We start from the raw sequence: 27,330 nt of genomic DNA, 5'->3' as shown, positions 1-27,330 counted from the left end.
GAGCCATGGCAGATGCGCCTTTATGAATATTGTCTGAACAGCAGCATCAGCAGAACACTATCCCCATGCCTTTAGGAAATCTACACACTGTTCCGCTACACAGATCACATCAAATCCCTTGGATATTTTTAGTAAGCAAAACACAAAACTGCCTCTAGTTAAAATCCAGTGCTGAAGATTCAACTGGAAGATATACTAGGGTTGAAGATTGCATTGGTCATTACTAGTCTGTTCTTCACACGCACCATCAGCCTATTAGAAAAATATTTGTTCATCATCTCTAAAATTTGGTATAACTAGTAGACTAAAATTGTTGTTTCTTCATAATAGATTTAAGATCCTTGTTATTTTGCCATACTGAAAGAGATCAACTCCACTGAAAAACATTACAGTCACATGCCTCTGCTAAGAGAGGAAGAGAAGACTACCCCTAAGACTAGTCCCCTTTCCTACATCACAGAAATGGTTTTTTAAGCACTTGTAAAATTATTCTATCAAAACTATATATCCCAGAACTCAGGCCTAACATGCTTCAAGAATCTTCTGATTTCTAAGCCAGAAGGACACATTTTCAAGCTTTCTACTTTGAACAGACAGGTTTCCAAGTAGAATGAATGTGAAGTGGACATATGCTGCTACCAGGGAGCAGATACTGAAAAGAGAACAGCAAAGACGAAGGTCTAACAGCTGACTGCTGTGGGTGATCTGCACAGGATGACCAAAAGCCTTCTAAAAGGAGCCAGCTGTGTAGTCTTAGAAATACCTGATCTTAGCATCTTTTTTTTTTTCCTGTCTCAGCACTCATTGTATCTAAAGATGATCCCCAACCATTAAGTTTGATTGGATCAGTGTGACTAAACTTCTGTGTTTAGCTCACCTTAAAAACAAACTGTTTCTATGCCTGACTTATAAACTGGGCAGACCTGATACCTATCTGCTGCACAAATCTTTTGTTAGCTGACACCTGGAAGCTACAGTACATAGATCTACACCTAAACAAACTCCTGAAAAACAAAGGACAAAACTTAAGTATGCATACTTTTAATTTTAATGTATTCTAATTTATGCCATCCATGACTATAAATACCATCTACCACTGCTTAAATTCAGAGCTCCCACAGGCATGGGTGGACAAAAGGGGCATCTCATGACAATGAGCACACTTCATCAGTGTGGTAAGGTACAAGGTACAATTTCCCTGAACCTCACTCCATAAATCTATCCTGCATCTGATCTAAAACATGATAGTTAATGTTTCCAATTATTTTCCTTCAGTGCTGTTGAAATAAAAAGTGGTTTGTGTGAACATTCGTATTTTGCTCAACTGCCTGCAAAGGTCAGAAAAGAGCTCATAAAAGCAAGTAAAATGCTGCCTCCCACAGCTGTGTTTGCAGAAAGTGTTACAGCCAGTAACAACACTACCTATCACTTTGACTAAGGGTGAGTCCAGACTTCCCAGGCTCCTCCTGTCCATTAGATCGGCAAGCACCTCTTACATGCAACCTCATCTTCCTGTATCATGTGATATACAGAGTATGTAATATTTACCCAATTTATGTATCGTTAAGGTATAGTAAGGTATGGCTACTGTACATAGGCATTACTCCTACACAAGCGAAAGAAAACAGACTGAACACAAACCTGACTTGTCCTTTTCACTCAAACGCCCCTTGGCAACACTTTAAATACCTTCAAAAATTAAAAGGTGAAATAAAGTAATTAAACAACTCTGACATTTGAGAAGTGAACATTGGCATTCAGCATAAGAAACATGATCCTAGCTGTAAAATGCCAGATCAACTCTTCTTTGTAATGGTTTAAAATCATCCCTAGTGGAGCTTCATTAAAATCAATGGAAATAATTTTAGCCCATGAACTGTTGAGTTTCACAGTGTGTCCTGTTGATACCCTGACTCACCTTCCAGCCTACACTCTGCACTGACCTCAATGAGTGTCCTCAGGCTGTAACACATCCCTTTTAGCAATTCCTCTTAAGATTGCAATGTAAATGTTCTTTTCCCTTTACAACACAAAGGTCTTACTCTCTCACTGTCGTACATAAGGGCAAGAGGAATGAAATTGGTTTTATTTCTTTATTTAGATATAAATACCTTTGAATCCTGTTTTATTAAACACTAAGTAAGGGTTCAACCCACTACACTAAATTTAAACTTAGGTTATATGTAAAAATATATCTGTCCTGGGTTGTTTTAGATTTGCTTTACACTATAGGGCTTACAATTTTTATTACTTTTGAGGCATGTGCTTTGTCTCTGTAGAGAGAGAGATCAGTTTAAGCATGGGGGTGGAAGAAATATCATTACTATCATATTGTAAAAATTACACGAAAGCAATTAATTGTGAATTATGACTTTAAGAACTATGTAAAAATGAAAATATATACTGATTTCTATGCCACAAAGTGTTATCAAAAGCAAATTGTTTTATACCAATCTTAAGCACAAGTAAGCTGTGCATCATTAACTCATACCACTCCTATAAACAAGATCAGCTCTGCTCTGAAGAACTCTATCACTTTTTAAGGATTAGTAAAATCAGATAGTAGATTTAAACAGCAGTTTTAAAGAAACAGGAAGACAAAGAGCAAAAACTTCTACATAAGTGAAGGGCGGCTCAATCTTTTTGACACCAGCAGAAATATTCACAGAAATATTTAGTACGATAAATCTACAGCACCATAGCATATGTTGAAAATATATATTACTTACAAGTTCCTATGCACTAGAAGAAAACAACTAGTAAATCTAAAGCTAGAATGAGATGCTTCCAAAAGATCAATCCAACAACTCACTTGTCCTCTCGCTGCTACATTCTTATACTGGAGAGTATCTACCAGTATCACTTGAGTCACCAGCACTTCAGAGAACTCCAAAGCAGCATTTGTAGGTTTTTTATGTAACAGGGTAAAAAAAATTGAATAACAAGTCAGATTCGGTACATATGAATAAACCAAAGAGATACTCCAGAGCACCCATCAGACCGAAGCAGGACGGAAGTCTTCCTCTGACTGCTTTCCTGACCACACAGACAGGAACATCTGCAGCCTCACCTGTGAGTGTCAGACAGGAAACCCCAGGATAAGAGAGGCTGAACAAGCAATCTGAAAGCCAAATACTGAAACCTAAGCCTGTCCTCAGTTCTACAGTTATTTTCAGGCACAGAAAATAATTGTAACATCACGCGTTATTCTAACAACTTCTTAGATGTAAATGAGTTCCCAACTTGAATGTTCGCTTGAATACGTCTAAACAACAGATCTCTGTCAGCTCAGTAATTAAAAAGTAACAAAGACATTACAAACAGAAAAACATCTGGTCTGAAAAACCATCAGGAGATGGAGACTCTGCCAGTGGCGTCTTGCTCAAATGGTTCATCCTTGCTAAAACACATTATTTCAGTAACGAATTGAGCTGCCTTAGTTCTCAAACACTGATGCTTCTTCTGCCCATCTACAAGGCTGAAAGATGACCTATGCACTTTCTTCTAATGGAGTTAGTGAGGATTGGCAGCTAAGTCTTCTCTCACTCTTCCCTTTGATAGGTTAAATAAAGACTGACTAGTTTGTGTGATCCCAGAATAGCTACTCCATTTGCTTCAACTCTCAGCGAAAGGTCCACAGCTGAAATAAAAGACATAAAACCCGATCAACTATACCTTGAATTCTTTATCCTTGACATAAAGGTGAAGTGACAAAGGGCAAACTGGTCCTGCCTCAGCTACCACCACTACAATTCTATGGGAAGAGGATGCTACTCTTCAGCACTCTCCCACCTCAACCTTTCTTAGAGGGAAATTTAAAACAAAGTTAATTTAACACTGAGATATTTATATGAAATTTCAGCATCACAGCAAAGCTCAGCCAGAATTGTTACACCAAAGAGTAATGGGGGGGGGTGGTGCGTGGTGGAGGATCTAGCATGAGGAGACTTACACTCCAGAATGTGTCAGGACTGAAGATGAAGCCTGGGAAAGACAACAGAATGGATAAAATGCTGAACTTTTCCCTTAAACCACTTCAAGTATTAAGTACAGACAGACTATAGACCTAACCTGGCTGGGCAAACTGACTCTTCCATATTCAGGTGACAGGAGTGGTTAACTCTCTGCGAACAAGTCTTCTACCATCACTCCACACAACAAACCTGAGCTTAGCAGAACAACTAGTATAAAGGGTAAGTAATACCAACATTCACAGATGAAAGCCACAAAACAGGAACCTATTCCATGCAGCACATAAGGCACTTCTAGCCAAATAACACTCTGCTAATGGCTTGTACTTCCACAAAAATCACTGTTTCAACAGCCAATCTCTACTACATGCAGTTCTTAGGTATCAAGAACAGCTCATGCCATCATGTGAGTAGCTAAGGGGGATGGCAGAAGAAACAACACTTTCACAAAAATCAAAATGTTTCCTAAAAAAATCCCTGTTCCAACAGCCAATCTCTACTACATGCAGTTCTTAGGTATCAAGAACAGCTCATGCCATCATGTGAGTAGCTAAGGGGGATGGCAGAAGAAACAACACTTTCACAAAAATCAAAATGTTTCCTATATTCTTCCTAAAATTATTTCGAATCACTTACAAGTTGACTAACTTAATTTCTCCTACATTACTAACGTAAGAGAGAGACATTTTACTAGAAGACCTACAGGCACTGCTAGGTTTCACTGACTTTTCTTTGGAAGGTGACACATTGTGCTGAAACTACCATTTCCCTCACTACTCCATGTAACAAATGTCTGGTGCTGACCAGGATCTTGAGGGGCAAATCAGTGGTCCCTGCTAAGTGTTCCCAGTGAAGAAACCCAAGAAACACACTACGCAGCAGCCAGTTTTTGAAACAAAGGGCATTAACGTGATGTCAAAGTGTTTTAACATCGAAGACGTTTTAATGGCTCAGGAAGTATTACAGGCTTAGAGGATCAGCATCCCAATTTATTTTGAAATATATTGCACATTTTTTCCAACCTCAGAGAATCCCCTGGGATTCTCAATTACATGGGAATTCAACAGAGCATTCTCTCTTTGAAGGGTCCCTACCAGACCAAAAACCTAGCTAATTTAAAGATATAGGTTCAAAAAGGATTCACTCTATTGCTTTTGCCCTGCACCTTTGAAACTTCCATTCAAACACAGGTTGCCAAGTACTCAGAAGAGTGAAACAACTTTAAAGTACTAGGAAACATGTAAAATGAACCTGATTTAACAACAAATATAACATTTGCTCAGGTCGGCTCTAATTATGGTACTCTTACCTACCACAGCTCCGACAGAACAGATGAAATATTTGCTGACAGAAACATCATTATTATGCTGGTGGTACTTATAATCAGAGTACAGTCAACATTAGGAAAGACTACAGACACACTGTAGTCATCTGAGAAGTGACAGTAGGACATGCATGTTTTAAAAACTAATGTAAAAATCAAATCTGAATCTTGCAAAATTTGGCAAGATTTACAGCAGCATGAGGAAATGAATGCCTGTGGTATAAATCTAAATTATCAGCTGCAGAAAACATCTTTCTGTGTATAATGAAACTGCAGAGTTGTCATCTCTTCCCATACACCTTAATTCCCATTGAGTACTCCATAGAATCAGTGTGTTTCAGACTACATAAAAAGTGGTGGGGTTTGGTGGTGGTTTCATCTAACTTAAAATAAGCCTAAAATGAGAAACACAATTAGAATATTCACAAATCTTCAGAGATGTTTTTCTTACATAAATAATCTGTCCGTGACCTATTTTGTTATGTACATTTTTCTGTTATTCCTTAACTAACAACTGCTACATCAGTAGTCCTAGAAAACAAGTTACTTTGTTTATCCTCTGGGAAGTTTAGTAAAGCTCTCTACTTTCTTACATCACATATGCCTTTGCTCCAAAAGTAGAAACAGGTAATTTTTAAAAAATTGTTAGTTATCAGTTAGTTGTTCCAGCACTCAGAGCTGGTGTCCAAAGAGCCCCAGGATGTTCAGGCTTCCAACAAGCACCACAGACCTGTATTTGCAGGTGCAAGCAGTGTTGCGCTGTGACACAGGCAGGGTGCAGTGACAAGTTTATACTGCAATAAGAAAAGTTTGGCGTTTACATCAAGTATATTTAGAAAAGAAATACCTTTTGTGAAATAAGTGATTCCCATGTTTGCACACGCCTGTTATAATTACCTAAGTAAACCGCTATTTCGATTAACATTAAGTTGAACAAATAACTGCAGCAACTACTTTGCATAATATAATATTCATTCACAAATTCTAGACACATTTCAAAAGCCCAGGTTTTCAAATGTCTTTCTATTTAAAGCCAATCTTGTATCCACAGCTGTTCAAAACTAAAAAATGAAAGAATCACTTAGCATATAGATGTAATTTACAGAATGCTTCACCCTCCTCAAAAAGGAGCATGGCTACTTACCCCATTAAGGTTTTTCTTTTTTTAAAAAAAAGCTTGCATTTTCCACTTTTCAAATTCATACCCAACTTCAGCTTTGATAGTGTCTCCTTTAACTTGAGGAAATTATCTGATAAACTAGAATGGTATTGAATAGCATACTTAAGAGCCATTGATGCCTACATTCAGTTTTGGAAAAAGAGGATGGTAATTAAAAACTCATCCTTGGAAATCACTGTTCTTCCCGCATGCATAAACACGAGAGAACTCTGTGCGTGCCTGCACAGAGTGTGCGTGCTGGTGGCAGGATAACGAACACACTCAACATTAGAACGTGCGTTTTTAAAAATCATGGCATTTGTTTTCACATCAAAACCACAAACCCATGGATAAGCTAGTTGCATTCTCTGGGTGGCTATTTACATTTAGCTACAATCTTGTGAGTATTCTGCACTGCATAGTACTCTTACGCCCCTGACTCTAAGAAAATCTTTTACGTGGCACATGACCATACTTAAAACACCATCATTGATCTTACTAATTGCATCTGCCACTTTACATGGTCATTGTTTCTACTCAGCTTTCTTTCCCAACACCGCTCCAATTGTTAAATGGTTAGAATACACAAAGTGACAGATTTAGTGCTTCCTTGGCAATTTATATAACTGACTGCAACTCTGTTGTTGCAGTGAATCATGATTTATTTGTCTCACAATGCAGCACATAACCTTTTAAATGCTAGGCAAAAAAATGCCAGCGCTTCTTTAAAGTTTATATATGACTGCCCACCACCATTCCTCATGAACGGGTTTTTGAGAGACAGATGATAAAAACAAGCTGCAAATTCCACCCACCCACTCCCGGCCATTTCCTGCGTTCATCACTCACACGTACTGAATTCACAGAGAAGCACCCTTGCCCAAAGCACCAATGCACTCTTCTAGATCCCTCTTTTCCTCCTCCTATGAGCAAAAATATTTTCCTTAAATTAGTGACAGGTATTCTCCACTAAACACAGAGGAGGATAACACTGATCTCCCTCAGCCCTCTTACTGGCATCGTGCTACATTCAATCACATTAGATGAAATTAAGAACAGATTGTAGGGTTTTATTTATTTGCATCTCTCTCCATTCCAAGAATTGTGATCCCAGTGTGCATCTGTGGCCTTTTCTCACACACTACTCTCCGCACTGCCTTCTATACTTATTTCCATTACCTTTAAAACACAGTTTAACGTACTCCTCTCCCCTTCTCTTCATTCAAACATACTGTTTTATTCTGGTGCATATATTGCGCCCACCTTCCTGATAAATGATCATCTATTGACTCATTGTTGTCCACTAGTGCTGAAACTAAGCCAGTCTAAAGCCTTCAGCACCTTTAATTATGGAAACGATAATGAGAGAGGAAAGATTGTTTACTTTAAATGGAACAGCAGTACCTCCAATTAATGCAAACAGGACCTGCTCATTGAAAAGCTATTTATCCAACATGCACCACACAAAGTATTTGGATAGTACTCCTTACATTATAATTCAATTTTAAAAATTTAGAAGGAAGAACTCAAAGCAGATAACACTGTTTTTCCCCTCAGATGGTGACTATGGAATTAGCAATCCATTCATTAGGGCGTAACGCTCACATACCACCTTTCACCGGCAGATTTTAAAACTGTCTGCAAATGTTTGCTTCTATAAATTGCCCGAGTTTGCAGAAAGGAAAACAGAGCTGCAGAGATGAAGTGACTTTTTCTAAAAATTCAGCAGATTAGTCCTTGCCTGTGGCCTGCTCCTACTTGATCTCAAACAAGCCCTCCAAAGCCCAGCCTGGTGCTCCATTTACTAAAATCCATCCCCTGCATGTCTGTGTAGATATTAAATAAAAAACCAAGAACATTGCTTTGCACAGTAAATATGCTTGCGAGTTGCACAAGTTACAAATCTAGACTTCAGTGTAACGTTCTCTGGAAATATGCCCCAAAAATCTACGTTATTTTAAATATTTGAGACAGTTCTAGTGCTATGCATGGTATAGACTTCCATAGAAATTACACCAACTGATCATGAATGAGGATCTTGGGTAAGACCATAAAATGAAACATTGGTAAATCAATACATGAAGAGAAAACCATAATTTATAGGATAGCAATGCACCTCATCGTGATCAAGTGGAGCAAAATTACAAGTTCTTTTTCTACCAGATTATGATAGTGTTCTATAACACAAACAAATGTCAACTATAAGTAGATGCGTTTCCCATGGCCATCCTGAGTTTTGCAGGATAGTGCAGAATAAACATCAAGAATTTTGTTTTAAATGTTTCCATTTGGTTTGGACAATGATAGTAAAACCATTTAAAGTGAATTTGTGATTATGCTTGTAAGGCAGCAACATATTTAGAACATTTAATTAGCCATAGAAGGTGGTTAGATTCAGTGCAGCATTAACTTCAATTTCTGGAAAAAAACAAAGCTATATTTAAAGTACATTTAAAGATACTACATGTTTCTGAAATGTTATTGCTGTCAAAAGACACTTTATAAATAAGACTAACAAAAAGCTAAAGAAAGTATACCCATGTCAAGGAGTAAACATCTGAAATTAAGGAAATGAGAGCAACTTTCAACTACCAGTGGTGAGAAAATAAAATTAATAATAAATTACTCAGCATCATATAGTCACCTAGATCGATAAAGGCAAAGAACCCATGGTGGGTAGAGTCAAGACAAACATCTCACCTGATAGAAAAAAAGCAGACACTTTCCTTTGCATACATTGCAGATTGTCAGATTTATGCCTCATTCTCTAATGGGATAAAGCAAGTTCTTACTACAACTAATTTTGCTTTATCGTACTAACTTCAGTCACTATCCTTCTGAATTCGGGGAACTATTATTTGGAAGGTATTAGTAGAAACAAAGAGTCCACACAGAAGTCCATATTAGAAGTCCACAATAACGTGAAGGAGAGAATAAACCTTGTGTTAACAGGTGTTTCGCCAATAAGTAATTGATGCGGCCACATTATTCCCAAAAATATTTTATGACAATCTTTAAAATGATCTGAAACCAAATTCTGGCTTTGGGCAAACATGCCCAACTTCAGTAGAAGTTAATGCCCCTCACATAAAATGGAATACTGCCATATATAAATTTGGCAAAACCAACACTACAGTTTCAAAGAAAAATTCTACCTTATAGGTTGAAAGAAGCCACTTGGAATCATATTTAAATGGCCAATATCACAAATTCTAAATGCATCAACCAATTCTACTGCTTTAAGTGAAAGAGCTGTCAATTCGCTAAGAAAGGTAGGCTACTGAAATAGAGAAACAAAAAATTGCTCTAATTCAGCTTTATTGTACCTTAGTTGAACAAAATTCCATTTTTATAGGAACGGTTACAAAAAAGCCACTTACACTGTTGTCATTTTTGCTTAATATAATTCTGTCTGCTCCAGTGTTCTCTGAACCCAGCCAGAACAAGAATAGCTTTGAAGACCCAGTACTTGTAGTACGTTATATAAAGTGAGATGCTACATATGACTTGGCAGTCAGGTGTACTAATACACAAGGAAAATGCAAAATGTAAAAAACCTAATTAAACCAAACACACATCATCTTCTGGCCCCTCCTGCATATTCAGGAGGAGTGAAAATGTGTTTCTCCAGGGAAAGCAAATATAAGCAGCAATGATGACTTAAGCACAATCATTTCCTAGAGTTTAACAGCTAGTTTTGTTTCAGAGGAAGGAGGCATCATTACCATTGTAATTCAGAAAAATAAGTTATCATCCATGATCTTACCTAGTTCTGGGGGCAGCACAGTAAGACGATTTCCCTGGATATGAAGTTCCTTAAGCTGAGTCAGTTCACCAATTTCTTTAGGCAGTGATATCAGGTCATTGTCTCTAAGACTCAACTACGAGCGAATATAAAGTAGTCAGAACAATTTTCAGTCACCATAAAGCAGCCTAAAACAGAACTCTGCTCCCTCTGCCTCCACCTTTCTCCTGGATACTCAATTCTTCCAATTTATTTACAAGTGTCTGCTGGTAAAACAAGAAATAGTTCCAGGTGTAGTGGTCTATTCCTGCAAACATACCCTACTACTCCCCAAATTGACTAGATTCTACTCCTACAAGCGTTGCAAAAGTGAATTGATTTTCCAAGAATTTAGATAAATTACTTACTATCTGCAACTTTGTGAGCTTCCCAATATCTGGCGGCAGGATTTCAAAATCGTTGTCACTTAGATAGAGTGCACGCAGGGTGGCTGCAAATTAAATAGCAATATATAAACAGGGTGGCATATAACCCAACCATTTGAGATCTAATCAATAAATGGGAGTCAGGTTTGATTAATAATCCTGACTTGGTGAAAAGCTTTTGACACACCCAGGGCTCACAGTAATAACAAGTGGGTCAAATCTAGATTTACTGGCTTATTGTATCGTTGGTGAGTTCAGGAAAACATCTATATTCAAAAGGACTGGCACAATTAACAATTTCTGCAGTAGTAGACTCTGTCAGGTTCTGGCATATAGTCTCAATGTTCTGCTGTCAGAATACAGTCATTGCTCGTTATTACCCCCAGTTCTTATTTATTACATCAATTTGCATCTTAAACAAACAAAAATACCATCTGAGGTTTCTGGAGAAATACACATCTTCGTTAAGCACTATCAAAAGCACAGCCTAACACTGGGAAAGAGACCTTAAAAGAGAGCAATACGGAAGACCAGAATTGTATAATTTGTAATTTCCACGCCTAGTCTCTATGAAATTCACAGAAAGAGAGATGACCCAGCACAACCATGTAGCTTGCTATTATTAAATGAGCATACATGACAGTTCAGAAAAAAAAAAATTAAAATGGAGACTCACAAAGAACTGTTGGGTGCAGCAGGAAGGAAGGTGGTCAGCAAAACCTCTCCTCTCCACCAGAGAGGAGATCCCATTTGTCTCATGCAGTTTATTCCTCCTCCTGTTTTCATTTCATTAAATGTGACCATTTTTAATAATCCTCACTTAGAAGTTTCCCTCTGCCAGGTCACAATCACGACTCTCAGACAGCAGCACTCCTTCCTCTCCCCTTGCCTGTCACTTTTCCTGCTAAATGCACTGATCCTGATGCCACTTCAGTACACAGCAAAAACCAGCACGGTGCAGAATCACTGAAATCCAGAAAGTGCCAGAATTCAAGTTGCTTAGGCAACCATAATGCAGCCCTTCTGCATGTATGCATTACAATACCTTTATTTTAACTCCCTGAGTGTGTATTTTTAACATGTGCAAAGGTCAGCTTAGCTCTACCGTTCCTGTGCCAAGCTTTGTAACCTTAGCATATTTAACATACCAGACACTTCAACATCCACATGCTGGTAATGAACAATCAGAAACACTGCTGTTTTCAGACTTAACACACAACGGTTGCCTTGCAAAACAGCTTACTTTCCCAAGGCTTGCAAGCTTCCATGAAGTTTTAACTGAGTATAGGACTCAAGAGAATATTACTCAGAAGAAACTAGTATACCATTACTAACTATCCAATGGTGTCAGGTGTCTGATTAATATTGCTGAGCTATGTAGAGATATTCAAAGGATATTCAAAGACAGACATAAATATCAGAAAAATTCTGTTGGAGTTCGATCTCCATCAAATAAATTTCAACTGCAGAAAGAAAAGCACCATATCATAAAGATTTGTAGAGTTTTCAGAAAAGTTTCTTACTCAGATAGAAGAAGTTTCCTGGTAGAGAATTTTCATTTAAGTTGTTGTAAGTCAAGTCAAGAACCTCTAGAGCTGGTAAAGAGCCAAATCCCCTTGGTAAGGTGTTTAACCTGTTCATACTGCAAAGAGGAAAAAACAGAACAGGACATCAGTATTCACTTATCTAGTAGGAATAATACAGACAACAAGAATTTCATTTCTAAAAAATGTAATCTACACCAAGGTTCCTTTTGTTTTGAAAAGTAGGGATTGAGCAAGACTCTTGTGATGCAGAGGTTTTTCCTCTCTCACTCCCATAAATACACCCAAAAGTTATGCACTTGCAAAGGATCCCTTCTGTTATGTCAATCTACAGCCACAAATGAAACATGATGCACAAGGGAATGAGGTGTCACAGTGCTATGCTCAGCTTAAACAGTGTGCCACAAAGAAAACTGGTCCTTGGTAGATGATCTGTCTTCTAGCTAAACTACAAATTACCCTTTTGAACACCATCTTGATCATCTGCCATACCACATAGTTCTACGCCATAGTTCTACACTTCTTCTCCAAAGAGGAACACCTCAACTGCACAGTACTTACATTCATGAATAATTGCTGCTCAGACTCCTTAAGAACAGCAAATTTGTATCACTAGATAACTACTGATGCAAATGGAGCGTTAAGTAAAATGTCAATCCTCTGACTGATGAGACTTAGTCTAAATGTAGCTCATTCAGCCAGTCTTAGAGGGTTTAGCATAACAGTTCCCACCAGCAACAGTCAGAAGAATATGGGCAAAACTAACTGAAGGAAAAGGTTTTTGTGATAACCTGAAGCAGACAAGCTATGGACAACAGTAATTCTTCTCTGACCTCAAAGGATTTGAACAAGGTGATCCAGAGCTGCTGCAATGACAAAGAAAGGCAAGGAGCTAGAGACTATACTCATGGAAACTCACTGTTCGTGTATGAGCTAGAGCTCTGAGTGCTTATCACATAAACAGAAAAATCCCACCAGCTTATTATTCATACTGTCCCTATTGCACGTACACCGAACATATAGATTGCATGTACAGATCTTGTTTCAGTTGTCACCTGGGTTTGAAAGAGGAGCAGAGAAGATAAGCCGCTTCAGGAAGAACATGTACGGGAAGCTATTTTGAAGAACCAAATTTTATTCTTAGGTGACAACTGGAAACAATCATGACCCTTCACATGTTCTCTCTAAACATATTCTGAATTTGACTCTCCTCCTGATGAAAAAGCGATAAATAGCAATAGCCACAACTGAAGTCAAAAGGAAATGTAATGAGTGTATAAACTATAATGTAACACTAAAACCTATGAAAACTGAAGTTGAGTACTTCCAAAGTTGGGGACCCAAAACCAATAGACTTTTAGCTCTAATCTCTAGGGCTTTCTCTCCCCCATGCAATGTTTGTCAAACATTATGCTATACTATGTAATAAATACTATGAATTACAGCTGTAATACAGTTAAGAAGACCATCTTCTGAAAGTTCTTTGGACACTGAATTCAAAACACAGGAGCAGCTGCAACTCCAGACTAAGAGTGATGACTACAAATCCATGTAGGCAAAGGCAGGGGAAACACATGCACATTTCCTTTACAGACTCAGATACAAAAGGGTAAAGGAAAGGTGAAGTTAGTATAAGTCAGCCCCACCAGAACAAGAACCTGCACAGATCAGCTCTCTGTTGCTAAATTCTACATGAAAACTAATTGCTCCTCATCCCCCATAGGAAGTTCTACCAGGGACATGCCATGCACCTAGTTGCTACATGCTGCTGTTGTAGTAGCAGCTACTAAAGCACAGAGTTGCATTCTCCACTATTGTTACTACAGACTTGTCATTGATATCAAACAGATTTTTTTAAACACTACTGAAGACAGCAGCTCCTTTTTCACTAGTAAAAAGAAAATGCGGCCCTGACAACCTCCCTTTTGTAAGCAAGGAACAGAAAGCGTTTTCCATACTGACCACAGGCAGAATGATATATGTCCTTAGGCACAGACAGCTGAAAGTCCCTGCCCAGTTTGCATTCAGCCCTGCACAAGTACAAATACTGAGTTTGTGCCACAGAAACCTCTTGACCCTTTTGCACCAAAATCATCCCCAAATAATGTACACTTATTCAAGCTTCCGCTCTCTCCCAGAGGGCTGTTTTAATGCCCTGTGTGTACACATGCACTGCAGATGACAAGAGGGTTTCTGAGCTGCACCTTGGCAAACTACAAGGACAGAACAGTTTTCTCTTCACTGACTCAAAGGACCTATGAAGCAGGATCCATTTTCCAAGAGCTAAGGCTAGGCTGTAAATTCTGCACCTGAAAGATTATAGGTAAGGAGAGGATTAAGAAGAAAGAGCACTTGACACGACACGAGAAGGTGGCAGCTGTGGTTCCATATTTAAGTATCTGCAAGTCTTAACTCCAATTGGATTTTTGCACTACTTTTTTTGTCATTAATGAAGACCAATATTTGAACCACGTGAACACTTGTCACTGCTTTAATCCAAGGAAAATGTCTAACTTCTTCCTCCCTCCATACGCTGCAACACTTAAGTGCCGTTACAAGAACATGGATTTCACCTTCGTGATGTATAGAATCCTGACCATGAATTAGTATTTGCTCTATAAAGCAATTACAGATTCAAACAGATATTAAGGCACGCTAGAGATCTAAAGTGACCAAAGAAAGACAGATCATTATGAAAACATTTCATCATCATGGCTTGGCTTTGCGAACAAAGATCTGGGAAGGGCTTTTCCCATGCTCACATTTACCAGCAGTCCAACAGCTCAAGGAGCCATTCAGTGATCAGCACTTTACAAAAGTATCTAAAGCAGGATATACAGAGCCTCTGCAGAAATCTTCTGGTACTTAAACCATAAAAATCCTCAGTTAAAGGTGGTTAGAAATTTTAATCGTAAACTACAAACATTCTTTATATGAGAAGGCTTTAAAGCTAAAGCTTACTCCTACCAGTGCTTTTCTGACTAGTTACACTTCAATATGCAGAGTTAGTTTTAAGAAGGTTCTGTGCTTCATTTATTTTCTAATAGTTCAAGAAATCCTTCTGCAAGTATCACCAACTCTACTGGAATACAGTAGATGAACACTTAACAGGAAAGCCTCTGGCTCAAATTCAGTTAATACTACCTTTTGGAATTAAATGCACACTACATTTAAAAATACGTTGCTTCTTTTACAGGTTTAATAGAAATTAAAATTTTGTTATGGGATGCTGGCATTATAGTCCTAAATTAACAAGAAAATTTAGCATTTGGTTCGTTGGGGGATTTTGTTGGTTTTTTGGGTTTGTTTTTTTTTTTTTTTTCAAAGCAGAACCAGAAACAGAGCCTGGCTCTTACACAGCAACCATTTGCTAGGGAAGTAAAATTCAATAATTTTAAAGTTTTACTTCAGCATTAGATGAATGTAAGTTGCTGTACCTTTAAATAGTTATCAGTTTACCCAGAGTAAGTACTTGATCACTTTTAAATATCTGATTATCCAGGACACTAGCTAAACACTCTGAAGCCATAATTGCCACATTATCATCACAAGCACTTTCAAAAAGAAGCTCCACTAGCAAAAGAGAAGTTGTTCCAGGTTCAGTTGTGACAAGGTTTGACAGTATCTATTACAGCAATTTTTTTATATTAAGATACGCACCCCAGATTCAGGTGTTTGAGCTTCTGAAGGCTGCTAATTTGTGTAGGCAGCTCCTCGATCTGGTTGTTGAAAAAGTTGAGAACTTCTATGTTTCTCAGGTCTGCAACGTTTGCTGGCACAGCTGTGGGAAAGTTTGCACAGTGAGATACTGCAATTAGGGCAAGCCACCTAGTCTGCAGACACTCTACTAGCATACATCTTTCGCTCTGTTTGTACAGTGGCTGACAGTAGAAACAGCATCTAATAGCTACTGCAATAAAAGCAAAGGTTATATTAAAAATGCCTCCTATCTGGAATCTGTTCTCGTTGCTCAGAGCAGTCACTTTGTAATATTCAGAAAATTACTACCAGTACTGCAAGATAATTTGACTAAATAAAGACCACTGCAGAGATAGGCAGGGACAACAAATGCTCTCACAGACTAACAAAGGGAAGCAGGCTGTCCTGTGTTCATGTAGCACACACAGGTCTTGGATCATTTCATTATTTGAGTTGAAAAATGAATGATACAAGTAGTTACACCAATACAACAGCTTATTAATTAAAAAAAATAATCATTCTTAGCAATGGCTCATTCTGCTTACTGCTTAAATAATCTGGTCTCCAACTTCTCGTTCATTTAAGATACAATAAAATTTACAAAAAACTAAGCTCAGCCAAGCTAACCTCCCACGAGTGACTAACTGATCAACACACATATATGGCTGCATCCAGTCCTACCTTGGATTACCAACAAATCAGTATCTGGTTATTATCTAGAAACATGAAAAATAAGACAGAGGCACAATATGAATATGCCTGTGCAGATGAGGTTAACAAGCAATTCAGATTTGCATCTTTTCCCCCTCAAACTTAGTGAGATTAAGCAGACAGCTGAGGTTTACAAAAAAGGTTGGCAAACCACCCGCACTGAAGTGTGCACCTGTGTTCAATACTCACCTTGGTTCAGTCTCAAATTTGACTGCACCAGGAACCCATAGAGTGCACATCTAAATAATCAGATGTTTTTATGAGGCCATTATTTTCTTTTATTTCTTGGCATGAGGCAATCTCAAGTCTTAAAATGGAGTCAATAATGTTTACAAAGCAGAACATTATAGTATGTCACATGTACTAGATTATAAGCCTAATTACATTGTGAACAATAACAGGATCCTTAGCAAACACTCTAATTACACTACATAAATATTACTGCTGAGGGTCATAGTCACTGCAGGAGACACTTAGCAGACTTTTTATAAATTCGTTAAGGCAAATCTGAACATTTAGAAGCCCTCCCTTTGTGGTATTTTCCAACTGGTCCGTGTGTACCTGTCACTGAATGATGGCAAGAACTATGTGCCTTCAGAAAGTAAAAGATAATGTACTACTACTATTGCTTGAAATTATTCCCTAACAGAAGTTAACTGAGGATTTTAATTGACATAATTCAGCTGTTTCTAGGCTCAGTATTTCACCAGAACAGTAATTACCAGTATTAAAATGTTTTTCCTTTCAGAAATCAGACTTTATAATTTGACTTTGATGAGATGCAATGGACTGGCAAACAATGCTTCTGCTCTTCTTAAGTGGATACTCTGTTTATGCAAGACGAGGAATCAGAAGTAGTAGAAAACACAGGGTTTAGTTTAGTCAAAGCCTGAACAATGCTGAGACCAAACACAATTCTCCTGCAGTTATACTGTTGATTAATAAATTAATAAAAACTTGGCGTGGTGGTTTCAGCCTTTTGGACAATGTAAGAGATTACTTTTTCCTAGAAAACACAGTGCAACTTACCTTCACAAGTTATGCTAAATGTAATCAGAGTTCTCTTGTTCTGAAACAAGAGCCTGATGTTCACAAGACCAACCTTAACCAAACCTACAATCAGCTTGGCTGTCTACGTGTCAGTTCTGTATTTCAATTACTCAGGCGGAAAACCATCACCAAGATGACTGAGAGATTAAGAAGCTATCATCATCCAAAACACTGAGAGTTCTCAAAGACAGATTAAAAAAATGCATCTTACACCAAGAACTATCACTACAAAGACAGGAAACCCCCAAGACATATTTGATCTTGTTGTGAGGCCTGACTACAGCAACTCTCCAGACCAGGGAGACAATTTGTTAGTGCCACCCTCATGAGAGGAAAGCAATACCTTGTATGCACTTCAGTTGAATCAGTGTTGGTTAACAGGCACCTTTTGTTTTTAGTCAGGCCTATTCACAGTGGATTTAGTTACCTAGTGACCTCCTGCATCATGGAGCAGCAGCAAAGCTGTTCTACATCTATGAAAGGACCACAAGGTGGGGTCAAGTACCCTTCAAGCAGCCTGACAAGAGTCCAAACAATAAAGCTGGATCCAGTTACTGACCCACCTTGAACCAGCAACCCTAATTTAGCAGATGTATCCTTTCAATTACCTGTTCAAAGCAGCTTGTTTCCTCCCTTAAGACTAAATGAATTCATAAGATTCTATCTCACTTCTGACTTAAGCTAGGAGACCATGGAGAGAGGAGGAATCATTTCAAGGAAGAAGGTGAATGGCCATCTTCATTAAAAAAAAACAAAAACAAACCAAAAAAACCCCCCACGAAAGAATCTAAAAAGCCCCCCAAAACTACCCAGAGAAAGATGACACCGAGACATCAAGACACAAAGAAAGCAGCTTCCAGAGATCTCTTCATGAACATTACCCTAGCACTGAAGATTACAGCATCAAACAGAACTCTAGTTTCAATGGGTTATTACACAGTTGAAAAGTCTCAAATTCAACCTGCTCATCCCAACTCCAAACACAGGGCAAAAACTCAACTACCACTGGCTAGTTTATCAGAGGTTTTTAATTGTTTTCTTTTGTCAGGGCACAGATGTGACTAAGTGTCCCTAGTGAACAATAGGAGATGTGTCCTTGCACACTGTCCACTAAGTTTCTGTTACATCTATGTAATTCCCACATACTGAATCAGACTTAGGATACTTTATATCATTATTTTCTTCAAGCCATACTAAAAGCTGCATGGTTAAGCAGGCTGAGATGAGAAAAAGGCTTAAAATTTAGCAAAGGATCTGGATGAAATACTTTATGCCTCATCCTGTTAAATCAAAATAAAAGCCCCAATCCATGACTGTATTTTTTTGTTTGGATGGAGGGGCTGCAGGTATTTTCTGAGAAGGAAAAGCAGAAGAGTAAAGTCAAGACTGGGCTTGTAGTAGGGGAGAGAGGACATTTTCCTGTAACAGCTTATTTTCTGGTTCAGCAATTCAGAGTCATTTGTAACATGAAATAATGCTCTCTTGGATTCCAAGTAAAACAGAAAAAACTAACTTCTGTACTGGTCTTGTAGCTAAACTGCACAGGTTCAATACCTTTAGGTCTCAAGACCTGCAGTGGTCAAGCAAGGCTGACTAAGCATATCACGTTCTCTGTTCTGAACTTTACACAACTAAGTGCATCCCAACTACCATCCCACTGCTATTTTGCAGAATTCTTCCCAGATACATAGCAGACTGCCAAATACCAAGAAATACATATTCTGGCAATATCAAATTCCATTCGAGTCACCTTGTCATGATGAGCTGTGAGAGTGAACTGTCAGCATCCTGGTTCCATTCACCCACATATTTACAGTACGATCCACAGTGTCTTAACAACTCTTCTAAGACCATCTGCTGCCCAGTGTCATTAACAAGTAAACTCCCCCTCAGCAAATGCTAGTAAAATTTAGCAGTCCAATTCCTTTGCATTCTCCTGGGAAGCTTCAGTGACATCATGAAGACCCATTCATATTGTCTCACTTCACAAGACCAGGAACAGCTTTCTTCCCTTTGTTGAAATACTGGAAATTGCACACAATGGTTCACTATGACACCTGAAGGCTTCATCTTGATTTCAAGAGGTTGGCTGAGTGTGAGAGTCTACAGGCTACACACCAAGCAATAGAAGGACACTGTACTCCTGGAAATAAGGACTGGAAACTAGTTATACTTCAAAATATTTTAAAACAAATATGGTCTTTTTTGTCCTGAACTTACTTGCAATTTTTTAGGCACTAAAATATATTCTCATCAAAGCAGTCTTTCACCCAAGTCGAGTTACCACATTTTATCCCTACATAAGCAGCAGCTGTTCAAGAATTCTGATATGATTTCCAAAACATACATAAGAAGGATTAAACTATTTAATGCCTATTAACTCCACACCTAAGTATCCTGGATCTGGACCTTAGGTCCCTCTCCACATCAAGAACCAGAAGCCAACACTAAATATCTATCTCTAAGAGAGGTCAGATGCTGCTTTGTGTTGGGGAACAGATACTGGATTAGATGGAGACAGCTGTCATCAGGTAGAGCAACATGCTAGGAACATTTAAATCAGTTAAAGCAGCTTGGAGTTAAGTGTCTCAAATGTAACCCTTTCTCATAAAGCAGAAAGAGGTTCTCATATCACTACTTAGAACTGACATCTAAATCCAGCTCCTTTTGTATACCCAACCGCTGACAAAGGAGGCACACCACAGAAAATAGAAGAGATAAAAGGAAGTGCATTTTCTCCCCTCCAGTTCCACTCTGCCACTTTTCAGTCATTCATCTAAGTTGCAATGCAGTTAATTCTTGAGGTGGCAGGGCCCTTCACACAGCTCAAAATGCACAGGCTTCAGAAAGTTTCTATTTCATCAAATGATCTCCAGGGCTATTTCTCATAAAAGATTCTGTGAAGCACGGGAAAACAACAGGAATCCTCACATTTTTAAAAGGAAACAAATTCAGGTGTTTGCAAGATTAAGTCTCATTTGCTTTTCAAAGATGAAATCTAGTCTGGGTTTTTGTAGGGACCAACGTTAAATGAAACATTTCTGAAGACACCCTTAAGAAGAGAGACCCATATCAAAATTTCCTTTACAATTAAAACTAAAATAGGAAACATTGTAGACAAGGGAGCTCAGATGAAAAATATAAGTCAATAAACTACCCAAGTGGTGAAAAGTGAAAGTGAAAAGATTGACTAAAAATGTAAGTCTGCATTAGAGAAACACATAATATGCAAACTGAGTTAAACATTTCAGTTCTTTTATACTTTAACACTGAATGTTCAAAATAAACATTGTCCCACTGCTGGAAAATGGTACATATTACCTGCCTATTCATAAAACTGTACATGAGCACGCTTACGATCTCCTCAATAAATATGATCCAAAGGCCACAGAAAACCTCCCACTGAATTCAATGGGTTTTAAATCAGACATCAAGTGAAATAAGAACTATCCGTTTCTTTGGCACTTGCATCTTTAGAAACTTGAAGTGGCAGAATTCCTGTTTTTTCAGAATATTTCTTTAGTTAATAAAGTGATTTTGCAGTACCTAGGAACATGACGTTCAGTAGTACTCCAAACCTTTATAGGTTCTAAGGGAGTATTTATCCAGAAGAGCTATTAAAACATAACTACGTGTCAAGAGAACAGGTTTATAAGACTATGCCTGTTTCTCATTAAACTGTTCCACTTAAAAGCTAGTTGAGAGTAATACACAGTAAAAGAGAACTTGATACAGACCTTTGAGAATGCTATCAGTCCACTGTGGATCCCAGATAAGGTTTTCTTGCCAAGAGCAAGAACCTTCTTCTTAAGCCTAAAGTAATACCTGTGGGCTATATAAAACAATAAAACCAGTTCTGCAGACTGTTGCTAATCCAGTTAGCATCAACAGGAACTTTTCATGAGTAAGGATCCCTTAGAGTAAAGGTCATAAAGACATGTAATGTTACTCACATTTCATGGGGGAGGAGGAATTTAGAATACTGAATATATAATGCATTTTGTGCATCCAATATAACTGTACTCACAGAGCTGGAGTCATGTTTAGATTAATTTGACAAGGGTTCTGTTATACTGAGAGAGAAGCAATCAGCTTCACCAAAATGAAAGAGGAATTAGCAGAGGGAGAACACAACAGTTTTCATTTTAAATATTCATAGGCATGCTGATATCATACTTGGCAGTTAAATGAAGAGAATCCTGATCCCAAGTGAAGCATCAGTAGTGAATTTACACATTAAGTTGTGAAAGTCTCCTCTTTTGCCTGCCCTGCACCTCATCCAAAGATAGATACTAACCTTTCTCACACTGAAAACTTCAAAACAAACACATCTCCTTAACATTCAGCTCTTTCCAGAAACCAGTAGAGTTCTTTTTAGCAATTTCCCACAGAAGCACTGCTGTTATGAAAATGTTCTTATGAACATGTTTAAAGTATACTATAGATCGCTATGATGTGCTACCCAAGCAATTTATCAATAAACAGTTTTCATTTAGAAGCCAGACTCTAAGGAGCAGTGCTGTAAGCAAAAGAAAGGCTGAGACAAGACTGGGAATCAAGTGACACCTAGTGAAGACAAATCTGTTCTCCTCTGAGGAAAAAAAAACTAAGATGCACTTCAGAGTTTGTAGAGAAATACTAGAAACCAGGTACAGAGGTTTGGGAGGGATTACTAGGTTGAAAATATATCACCTAACACTAAAGAACTGAAAACACACCAAAATAGCTCACAAAAATCTGATGTTTGTTAGCTTTCTTACAGCAGTGAGAAACAGCACTGCTCAAGTGAGGAATGGTATAAGAATGTTGTTATAAACATACCCCTTCATTTCTACAAATAACTTGGTTGAAAACAGATTATTAACCAAGCTTTTTAAATAGGTCCACTGTAGTGGACCACAATGTCTTCAGATTCAATAACTGTTTTGTGAGGAGCGCATAGTTTTGGATGCTCTAGTATTTTACTTATATGTCAGGAGAAAAAAAAAAACAACACGTAGTACACCAAACTGCTGAAGAACACTGGCTACATCCCCTTCTTACATGTCAGATCATCTATATGTGTTTATATTCCAACAGCAGGGAACAGTTAAGAAAAGTAACTTCTGCAGGCCTAAAGAACTTTCCCTGATAGCATTAAATTGAGATTTATTTATTAGGCTTCTACCAAATGTAGTTGGAAATGCTCTCACTAAATCTCAGTGGGTCTCCTTCAGGTGTTTAATTTGTTTAAGTGTGATCTTTTCATAATTACACGCTACTGCACAGTAGCCAGCTTTAGTTAAACCACATCAACTGAAGTTCACCATGTTCACCTTCTCAATATTCTCTTCAATCTATTTAACATGCTACCTGCCATTTACAAGAGGGACTATACAAACATATGCTGAACACCAGGTCTTAAACAGATACTACAGATTACCCCTCACAGGTCAGGGTCACTGCAGCCTCTCACTCAGGAAGACCGATCTACTTGAGTGCTTAGCAGTGCTTGTTTACAGAATCCTACTTTCACTGTGACTATCTAACAAAGAGTTACTAATTTCAGTTTGGGTTATTGGACAGTATTAATAGGTTACACTTTTTATTTGGCTGAAACGTTTTTAAGAACTCCTGTAGGACTACTTTTCACTGCTACCTGGATCGATTGACTTTCCCCCATTCAGCATCACAGACTGTCATGATGACACTGTTTATCAAAGACACCAGCTTGTCCTATGAACACACACAGGAAGAAGCTGCAGTAATGAAAGCTCACTGCTCAACAGAGAAGTCAGCACATGTATTTACATGAGTCCCAGTCCTCAGAGCTGGGAATGAATTCAACTCTCTTAGTTTGGGCTCCCTACACCCCAGCCACTTCTTTGCATTGGTATGGTACAGAGCCCTCCCCGCACCTCTGCATTAGCTGATCCCACACTTCAGCTGACTATACGTTTCATTTCCAGCTACAGCACATATTCCTCCTAGACAACAGAAACCACATTACCGCAAACTGCCCATCCTCAGATAAAGATCAGGAAATTATTTCACCCTAAGGGTTATTTCTGCAGTATTTCTGACTCAGGACACCAATGGAAAGAGTAAGATGCCACATTAGTGAGTGGTCTGAAAGAAACGCTGTGTCAGCATCCGCTTCACACCAACATATCCAATTTCTGGAAAAACAAAGAAAATATAGACAAGAGTACAAAAGCAAATATACAAACCTACATCTGGTTTCCCTTCAGTCTAGACCAAATCTAGCTTCAATATTAACACACAAAAATCCACTCGACTTGTTTAACAGCAAATTCTGTAACTCGATACAAAATAAAGCTCTTTAATGAAGAGCGCTCACTTGTGTGACATCCACTAGTTTTGAAAATACCAACTTCAAAATAATCTACTGCTGGAAATCCTCTTGCCAGATATTTTACATTACAACTTCTGTACAGACATGGAAAAAGATTACTTGTACGGAGTTTCCACAAAAAAAATTGCAGCTATTTTAAGCCCCGGCAGATAAGTGAAGACACAAGAAATTTGTACTACAACATGTCAGAAAACATTGAGACTTACAAAAAAGGAGTTAATATATCTGCAGATGCCTTTTAATAAAGGAACAACAGCTTCTGAAGAACAACATTAAAGACAAGTGATTTGTATCTAGTGCTGTATTTAGTATATACACTTTTGATGCCAAACTTTGGTGCCATACAGCACAAACTTTGATGTTTTAATTTTTTGCATAAATTGGGGTAGTTTCAGCATATACTCTTTATACCATAACATCACAAAATTCTTTCAATAAATGATTCTACGTCATTCACCCGAAGGTTCTTAAAACCAAAATTTATATTATTGAAGCTAAGTAACCAGAGCAAAGGTTTGGGTTTTTTTGCAGGGAGAAAAGAAAAATAGCTAACAAGGTATCTAATCTAAACATTTGTGCAGAACTCAGACGTCACAATTTAGTTAAGGCACATGTACAGGGATCTCCTTTTCTCTCTCCTTCCCTCCTCCCTGTGCACCGCATTCATAAAGATATTTCCCTTTAGAGACCTCTGCACCAGAAATAGGGAGTAAAAACAAATAAAAATATACAACAAAGAAGAAAGGCTTACAGTTAATTTAAAGCACCACTCCCAAGCACAGTTGGGAGGCTGCTGTCAAGAGGAAGTCTGGTGCTTTGGACACAACCCTAGTTGCACTATGCAGATAGCTTATTTGCACCATTTCTGGGATATATTATGTCAGTACAACAGTGCAGAATGACTTACCACAAGAGAGCAGAGGCAGAAGCAAAGTAAAAGAGAACACAAGAAGCAAGAAAGGTAAAGAGTACAGGGGCATCTAGTCCCCTCCAGAAGTCAAAGCAAGTTGGCTATATAAATAACCTGATACCAGGCAAAAAGCGAAGTGTCAGACAATACCAGTGGGAGACACCATTACACATTTCAGCAGTCTGGAGAAGACAAAGCAGCTAGACTGGGAAGGAATTCAAGCCAGATGCAGTGTTGCTAACTGTCTTTGGACTGCCTCCAATACATCTAGGTATACTCTACAGCCACAAAGGTAACTTATAAAGGAGACACCCTAATATAAAAATGACACTAAGGGATTTTAGCAGAATGTTAAGTAAGATCAAGGACACAGTTGACAGCAATGAAAGGAGAAGCTTCTGTGCTGGTCATGCACAGAGAACATATGAATTTAGGAGATGGTAGAGCAAAGAAGCATTAAGCTGTGTGAGCAGAAAAAAGAGAAGAGTTTTGAACTGTTCTGCTGAAAGAAGGCAAAGTGCACAAGGATGATAAGGGGTGACCATGTGGCTGTCAAAGGAACATCATCAATGAGACACAGCTATTCTGACAGGATCAGAAAGTAAACTCAGAAAATTCAGGTGTGGAAATTGGTGTCAGAAGAAAAAAAAAATGGATCACCTCCCAAAAAAGAACTAAAAATGAGTAAAGGCACACACTTGAGAATCAAGGAAGAGCAGTGAAAAGACAAGAGGACAGTACAGGACAGCAGATCAGAGGAAAAGGAGAGAAAGACAAAGATTGCAATATTGGGTAATACAGGGAAGGTTTGAGAAAAAAAACAGTTGTTCCCAATCTCTCATCATTCAGATATTTGCTAATATTGGGCAAGGAATCAGACCATGAGAGGAAAAAAAAGATCGTCAGGAATAAGCTATGAATAGCACACAAGTTTTGAGTACACTTAAAGGCAGCACAAGAATACAGTGAAGCTGGTGAACACCTGTGGTTAAGGAGACAAAAGAGAGCAGCAAGAAGTAAGCTGTTGTCCACAGCGCCTACCTACCAGGCAGGCTGAACTGCTATGAGAAGCATAAGCTTTTTCCCCATGAAAAACTGCTAAAGATATTTAAACAGTGACCTCTAATGGACAAATCATACAATACCGGTATTTCCACTGACAGCAGAAATACTGATGGACCCCAGGTATGACCAGATAATCACACAAAAGCTAGAATCTCTGAACAGATCCTCCAAATGATTACAACATCAATTAATCATGTCAGGTAGGCAAGTCTGTTACAGTGGTTATTACAAGTTATTAAAACTTACAGCAAATCCCAAAAATAAGTGAAAACAAAACACATCATGTTGGCAGTGTAATAATCGTGCACATACAGATGATGTACAGCACATGTTCCTGTTGTCAGTACTGAAATAACCTTTAACGTTTCAGCCTGCTTTCCAGCTGTGCCTTCCTCTGTGCACTCCTGAGTTGGACTACACTTAACCTGAGCTTGTGAAAGCTCTTCAAGCACACTTCCTATTCATGATGTAGTACCAGGATTTTATTTGTCAAATTCATCAGCATTCCAAGTAAGAATATTAAGTGTGGCTATAAAGTGTATACAGAATTCCGCATCCTAGTAAGTATTTGGATAATACCTTGAGTTAGCCTATCTATCTAAAATCTAGAACTTTCAGTACCACTTCCTATCTAAAAAAGCTGCTTTGCAAAGAAAAAAATGAAGTCGGGTATGGCAAAAGCCACAATATATGTGCTCAAACAGTTTCTTTTAAAAATAGGAGTTTCTCTGTTGCCAATTCTGCTCCAATTGTTGCTCACTTATAAAACTATGGCCATAAGGGGACCAAAAGGAGAAGCCCAATCTACCCTGCTGACTTCAGTCTGAGCCTGCGAGGGTGCTTTTTTCCTCCAGTCAAAGGCAGCCATTTGGTGTTCTAGTGCAATCAATTATAAAACACACCAAGCCCTCAAGACAATGTGATACACAAACTTTATTCCCAGCTGGAAAAAAACCCCTCGTACTCGCTCATCAGTGCTCATGGAGCACTGTCTCACAGAGCTCCAAACCAGTCTGCTTGAAATGACATGGGGCAAGTCCCAGAGCAGAACAGACAGCCAGGCTTGGCAATATGCCTTTCCTCTCCCTGACATGGGCTCCCCAGACATCCAGTATTCTTCAGTTCCCAAATTGCTCCCCAGAACTATTATGAAACCACTAACTCTAGTTGAAGAGGTTGAACAAACCAGGACAAAGTTTGATTTCAAGAAATTCTATGACAAATTCCTTAACAAAAAACTTCAGAAGTTTCATGACAGTCCAAGCTGTTGGAAACCAAGCACACCTTAATGCCATGCAACTACATGGCCACCCCAGCACCAACCACTGAGCAGCAACATAAGAGGAAGCACGCTGGCTAGCCCTGCAAATGT

General features: G+C 38.4%; 1 protein-coding gene across 1 annotated transcript in view; it reads right to left on the bottom strand.

Moving 5' to 3' along the window:
- RSU1 (Ras suppressor protein 1) overlaps positions 1-27,330 on the bottom strand; it is a gene marked incomplete at its 5' end in the record, with an annotated part of 43,131 nt that overhangs the window by 3,305 nt on the left and 12,496 nt on the right. The window contains 4 exons of the mRNA XM_010140765.1: positions 10,221-10,335; positions 10,607-10,689; positions 12,148-12,266; positions 15,829-15,949. Coding sequence (XP_010139067.1) covers positions 10,221-10,335; positions 10,607-10,689; positions 12,148-12,266; positions 15,829-15,949 — 438 coding nt within the window. The remainder of the gene's footprint in view (positions 1-10,220; positions 10,336-10,606; positions 10,690-12,147; positions 12,267-15,828; positions 15,950-27,330) is intronic.

The sequence above is a fragment of the Buceros rhinoceros genome, unplaced genomic scaffold (genome assembly GCF_000710305.1).
Source record: "Buceros rhinoceros silvestris isolate BGI_N320 unplaced genomic scaffold, ASM71030v1 scaffold23777, whole genome shotgun sequence".
NCBI classification, from domain to species: domain Eukaryota; kingdom Metazoa; phylum Chordata; class Aves; order Bucerotiformes; family Bucerotidae; genus Buceros; species Buceros rhinoceros.
The sequence above is the reverse complement of the archived record's forward strand: the minus strand, read 5'-3'. Positions and strand labels throughout refer to the sequence as shown.